Source organism: Bison bison, unplaced genomic scaffold, assembly GCF_000754665.1.
Source record: "Bison bison bison isolate TAMUID 2011002044 unplaced genomic scaffold, Bison_UMD1.0 scf7180017864381, whole genome shotgun sequence".
Taxonomy (NCBI): Eukaryota; Metazoa; Chordata; class Mammalia; order Artiodactyla; family Bovidae; genus Bison; species Bison bison.
The window spans coordinates 2,738,850-2,745,203 of NW_011494953.1; the positions used below are offsets into that span (position 1 = coordinate 2,738,850).

Below are 6,354 nucleotides of genomic sequence, written 5' to 3' on the forward strand. Positions count from 1 at the left end.
TAGAGACCCAGGCTGAGATAATGAAGTGCAGATTTAATGTCACAGGTGCCTTCTGCAGCATCTGGAATTACTGCCTAATACATTGGTAGTCAGTGGGCAAGCACAAGAGTGGTTGGTTACAGCTTTCCCCAAAATAATTTTTTTAAGTTGTTTTCACCCTTGTAACATCTGTTCAACCTGAAGTTCATCATTATAATGTATAAAGGCTACTTAAATCCTTCTTCCTCAAAGTTGAACATCAGATAAAATATATAAGCTGAACATGGAAGCAAAGCTAATTTTTTAGATCTATGCTGCTTCCTGTGAAGAGAGAAAACTAGAATCCAGTCCTGGGATTGAATATCTTTATTAAAGAAGTGATTAAATGGCAGCACAAATCAGCAATAATTTGGGGAGGAATGGAGACATGGTGTAGGGTCAGAGTTGATTGTTCATTTCATAGTGTCAAGGGAGCTGAAGAACTGTGCCCAAGGCCCATTTGATCAGTATCCTACACTGCAAATGCAGGAGGACAAAACTAAAATACTAAGGCCCATGCCATGCCTTTTAGAGACTAAAATCTTACAAATTATCATAACAGCAAGATTGCATTTTAAGATTTGAAATCTGATTTTCCTCAGCATTTTCAGCCCACAGGAACAAAATTGTAAATTGAGTAGGTTTAAAGAAGGAACAACTTTTGAGAGAGTATAACTTTCTGAAATGATTCAGGGCTTTCTTCTTATCATCTCCCACACTGTGTTATTTCCTCTTGTTTCATACCTTCAACTGCCCCTAATTTCTCTGCAAAAAAAGTATATCACAAGAAGCAGCAGGATCACCTTAACCTTTTAGAAACCCTACAGTTTTATAGCAGATAATCTCAAAATTTACAGGGTTTTCATCAACCCCTGAAGAAATATTTATGTTTCTTGGCTTGGAACAACAAATTAGGAAGGTTTGAGCAATCTCTGAAAGCTGATTAAAGTGAACTAAAAAAAAAAAAATCAGTCCTCCATTTTACACTGCTGTACAACTCAGTTGTGGCCTCACCAGTCTTTTTTCTGGATTTAATGTCTGGGGAAGGAAAGGAGGGATCCCTGTGACCAATACTCCATTGCTTATACCCTTTACTTTGTGACTTGAGGACTTTGAGGAAAAACTGGTAAGATAAATAAATAAATAAATACATAAAACACAACTCAGGCAGATTCATCAGCACCACCTCAACACAGTAGAGGGGAGACAGCAAGATTGATAGGGGAAAAGGGTGGAAGGGGTTTGAAACGTCAGGCAATGAGGGCAAAGTGGTGGAAGAGAGAGGTCTTGGGCTTAAAGCAAGTCCAGTTCGAAGGAGTGGATGCTGGCAATGGGAGCTCTCCAAAAGTTGAAGGTGCTGTACTCGAGGAGGGCATCGCCTTCTGGGTTTTTCTCCTGCTCTGCTCCCGGTGCTTTCCCCGTCATTTTGGCAGCGCTGCTGTCCTGGATCTTGTAGGTGGATGTATCTGACAGACCCAGGCCTTCCAGCTCCGACAGATCCAATTCTGGAATGGGCATCCTCCAGAAAAGAAAGGAGCTGTACTGGCTACTCACAGGGTCCCTCATAACTTCCTGGAAAGAAACCAATTATCAGTATTCATGCTACAGCCACCTCTTTGTGGCCCGTGGCCTTTCCCCATTTGCCTCTGTACATAATCCAACCAGGACAAGTTTCAGGAATCTGCCTCTATTACCTTTTCCTGCCATTTCCTAACTCTGCCCCATCTTGGAATAACTTATTTACTACCTACTGCTTGGGTCTGGTTTTCAAGGCCTTCCAGAATCTGGCCCCATATTTCCTAGTACATTTTATGCTACAGCTATACTTACTCCTGTCTCTTAACTCTACACTCTCCATCTTAAAATACTATCCAAATTTCAAGGCTCCATTCAAGTCCCTAGAGGAATCTCCATTGACCTCTTACTATATTTCATATCCTTGATTTCTTCCTTTTAATAGGTCATGGTACCTCTGAAAAGGGTTTCCATGTCCATGATTTTTCTATTTTCCTCCCTGCTTTCTAAACCCTACGGTTTAGAAACCTCACTTCTTCCAGGAGGACATCCTTAAACTTAACTCCATCTAGCCTATTTCTTGCAATATTTCCCACAATGCCTTGTAGAGTTTTACCTGACTACATCAGTTTGAGGTTACAGATCACTGTTATGTGTTTTATATAAGGATAATGTTAACTCTTTCAAGGGACTGAGAGTTTCCCCAAGTAAAAACCAGTCTACTTTACACCTTCACAAGTGCTGGGCTTTGCACACACACAAAAAAACATCCAAAGCTGCTGACTAATTTTCCCTCAGTATGTAATACATTGAATATTTTCCCACTCCCATTTATAAGCCCACAGATAAATCTTACAGCCTATCTGTTTCTCTCTAGCCTACCTCTCCTTCAGAACAAAACCTGGGTTCTTAAAGTTAATTTTCCTATGCTATAACAGGATTTCTTTTCTCTGATCTCAGTGCTAGAATACACTTGATACAGCAAATGGATTGGAAATTTCAGCAAAGTTTAGATTAGAAGGAGAAGATCCTTTAATAGATTACTTTTCCATGTTCTAATGAGTACTCCTTTCATCTTTCCTGTGTGTCCCATGCACACCCTCAAGTTAGACTATTACACCTCCTTGCGACCTCCCTGTTGCTTACTAACCAAGGGAACGGGCAAGAAGCATTAGTTGAAATGTTCCAAAGGAGCAGAAAGAACATTCCACTGCCTCTAAAAATAGAACCCCCATCTCACCCATCTCAAAAGGCTTTCCTCCAACACACTCCATTGGCTTTCACCAAGCTTTGAGACTCCTAGTGACCTTAAATAAGTTCCAAAATGCCCTCATAAATGTACGGTTATATGCGAGTATAGGGGTTTTAGGAATGTTAAGTGGGTAGACTAGGGTATTTTCAATATTAAAAGTGAATTCTGAGTTGCTCTTTGTCTTCTTAGATGAAAGCTCCAAAATAAACCCTGAGAACTGAGCATTACTCAGCAGAGAAGCTGCTTAGAAGGAGAGTAATTTGGGGACTGGAAAAGGGTGGGGGAGCATGTTGGAAAGGTGAGGTCATCATCCTATGATATTCAGCGCTGATCATCTCCACAGTAATTTGCAGAGACATGTGCACAGAAAGCTATTAAAAAAAAAAAAAAAGTTCCTATAAACCAACTAACCCTGGCTTAGTCTGGGACTGTAGAGACTGTAAGGATAAACCTTCCCAGAGGGATTTTAATTAATAGTACTAGTTTGCCTATCTAGCTGGTCTCTTTTATATTTCCTCCAGAGTAAGCTTAATATAATGCTGAGCACATCATAGGCTCTCTCTTTTTTTTTAAAGAAATCCTATTTTATTTATTTATTGGCTATAACATGCAGCATATGGGATCTGAGTTCCCCCACCAGAATCAAACCCTCACCCCCTGCACTGGAAGCGTGGTGTCTCAACCACTGGACCGCCGGGGAGGTCCCCCCGCCCAACCTTTTTTTTAGAAATTCTATTTTAAATAGGCTCTTTAAAGAATAGAATCATGGAGGAGGAGAGGGAAGCATAGGATTTTAAAACAAGAAAACACCTTAGAAATTATCCAGTCAGTTTGGATAGGGTCTCATAATTTCCGGTCTGACCCTTTTTTGATGTGTTATACATAGTTGCCTGCAGCTTGATATAATCCTATACCAGTATTCTCAGAACTGGCAAGAATTCTTACTTCCTGAGGAACAGACGTTCAGTGGGTTTGGTGTTGATTATTCCTGTGATTAGTATCTGAATGGTGAAAATGCAAAAGGCAGAAGAGAGGAAGATAGGATCTGAGAAAGGGAAAAAGCTCTTTGACAAACTGACTCCTTTTTCAACCAGTGTATGTATAAAAACCATCCAACCAATTCTGAGTGTCTGGCAGAGCTACTCTTGAAATTAAAAAAGCAAAAGGAAATTTTACAAAATAATAACTTAAAAAGCCCCAAATCCCTAGCCATGCCATTCATTGACTCAGAGACATGTATGTGGTACCAAATGCATTTCAGAAAGGCACTCAATCAAGCATATCAGCACTTAAAATCAAGTCAAGAATATTGGCTGTACCAAAAATGAAGCTAAAATTTGCATTAGCAATGACATTTTTAATATAGTATGGATTTAATTCCCAAGTACCTGAATTTTGCATAAGGTTCCTTTTCAGCTAGCTTTCTCTTCCCCAAATATTCTCTATCCATGCCTCATCTATCTTTATATCATTTATTTATCTCAAAGGGCTTGGATAGTGCCTTGTACCACAATATATGCTCAATAAATGCTTCCCACTATCCTTCATTTTAAATTATTCACTTGTTATAGGCAATAATAACTTCTAAATATCACCATCTATTCTTAGAGATACACAATTAGCAAATATACAGCATAAAGTGGCTCTCTCTGAGCCACAAGGACACGCCCAAATACCCTTTGTCCAGACCCTCTGTGGGAATCCAGGGCCTACCCAACAGGGCCTTGCTGTGTCATGCTGCCACCATAGAGGGGACAAGGGATGACGGTGGAGGGGAATGGAACCTCCCTGGCATCTCATTATAGGTGTCTCATTCTGGGCTTGGATTTTCCTACTAGCCATGTCCTTCCCCCACCTACTCTACTGAGCTACAATGAAGCATTCCCTTTCCAAAATCTGCCCCCATATCTAGCTCCTGTGGACTGTACTGATTGCAATACGAAATCAGGCAGTTGTCCAACACAGAGGTCCCTACCTTCCTACCTCAAACTGACTTCCGAGCAAAGGTTTGGGAATAGGAGAAGAAGATTTAAAAGAAAAGTCAGGATTAAGCTCAGTATTATCACATCTCTCCCCCCAAACTCCTTTCTATGGAGACAAATAAGTTTGGGGTGAGGGTAGACACATCGATGGAACATGACAGAAAAAAAAATGAAAATACAGGGAAGTAGAGGCCAGAGTGATTGATACAGGAGGACTAGAGAGTCATTAAAAAAAAAAAAAAGAACAAATGACAGCTCGAAAAAGAAGATACAGATAACTGATGACAATAATTTTCTTATCTTCAGGACAAATTTTAGGCAGATTGACAACTGAAATAAGGAGATAAATGCTGAAAAATAGCTACACGTAAATTGTTAGAAATTAATGTCTGTGTAAAAGATTATAAGGCATGGATGGAGATCTTCGGAAAGATGTAAAACGGCGAAGAACTACCTACCTATTGTTCCCACCCCACCCTCATTAGTGGGTCTTCAACCTAACTAGCAGCACCTCTCAAATCTTTTCAGCCCATTGCCCCCCTCCCTCAGTCTCGTTTACCTGTTATCAATGAATTACTAGCGTGTTCCAAAGATGGAGGGAGTACCTCAGGGCTCCGGTGTGTGCTCTGGGCTGGAGAAAAAGAAAGCTACTGGGGCTTTGACGGCTTTGTCTTCTCACTCCCTCTCCCTGTTCAGTGACTGAGCCAGTCTGCTCAGTCTCCCCCTGCAATGCAGCCCCTCCTAAGAAGGGCGGAAGGACTCCCCGCCCCCTCCCGGCCTGACTTGGCTAATTCAAATGATAGGTTCCAGAACACTTGAGGGAGGGAGACAGGATTAAAGCTTCTCTGTAGGTTTATTGGTCTGCACCACGGTTCCAGCACCCCCGTGCTGACTGATGAAGTAATGAATGAGCACTTAATTGTCCTCTAATTTTAGGTTTATGGATTAAAAAATCTTGACTCTAGATAACGATGGAGAAGAGGAGTGTCCCTTTATTCCCCGATTTAAGGATTTTGAATTACTCTAAATGTTTTCGAGAATCAGAAAAAATTCTCCAGCCCTCCCTCCTGATTGCCTCCCCACCCTCACAATGGGTAAATAACCTAGCCCCCTTCCATTTGGAGAAGGGTACAGGAAGATCGGGACGGGGGTGTGCTTCTGCGAATCTCTTAACTCGGTTGGGGCTGGAGGATTCCGGGGTTCCGCTTCCTTTTTGCCCCGCAACCGCCGGCGCGCAAAGGGAACGTGCGGTTCCGGACTGTCCAGGGTGGGTGCCAGGCCCTCCTCGAGGGCCCACCTTCCCAGGTTCGCCCGGCAGGGCGGCGGCCCTCGGGGGCTTCCGAGGCCCCTCCCACGTCCTTGCACAGCGCAGCGCCTCCTCTGTCCCGAGCAGAGCTGCGCGCTGGGCTCTCAGCCGGACGGGTTTCGTAATCGCGTCGCGGCCGTTTCCGCCCTCGGCCAGCCCCACCTCTGCCGGTCCGCCCTCGGCTCCCCCACCGCGCCGAGGAGCGAGCCCGGGAACCCACACTGGCGTGCCCCGAGCGGGAGCCCCCCATCAGCTGCCGCCGGACGCCTCAATGCCAGAGC

At 43.2% G+C, this 6,354-nt stretch overlaps 1 protein-coding gene across 1 annotated transcript; it reads right to left on the minus strand.

Moving 5' to 3' along the window:
- Window positions 1-330: 330 nt before the first annotated feature.
- Window positions 331-5,489, minus strand: MLLT11 (myeloid/lymphoid or mixed-lineage leukemia (trithorax homolog, Drosophila); translocated to, 11). Its single transcript, XM_010857536.1, has 2 exons — window positions 5,327-5,489; window positions 331-1,590 (listed from the first exon to the last, which is right to left on the minus strand). Exon 2 carries the CDS (start codon window positions 1,582-1,584, stop codon window positions 1,312-1,314), a length of 273 nt encoding a protein of 90 aa, XP_010855838.1. The 5' UTR covers window positions 1,585-1,590; window positions 5,327-5,489; the 3' UTR covers window positions 331-1,311.
- Between the last annotated feature and the right edge of the window lie 865 nt (window positions 5,490-6,354).

Bases quoted from the DNA above. Each gene is read 5' to 3' on its own strand.
- MLLT11 (XM_010857536.1), bottom strand. From the start codon at position 1,584: ATGAGGGACCCTGTGAGTAGCCAGTACAGCTCCTTTCTTTTCTGGAGG.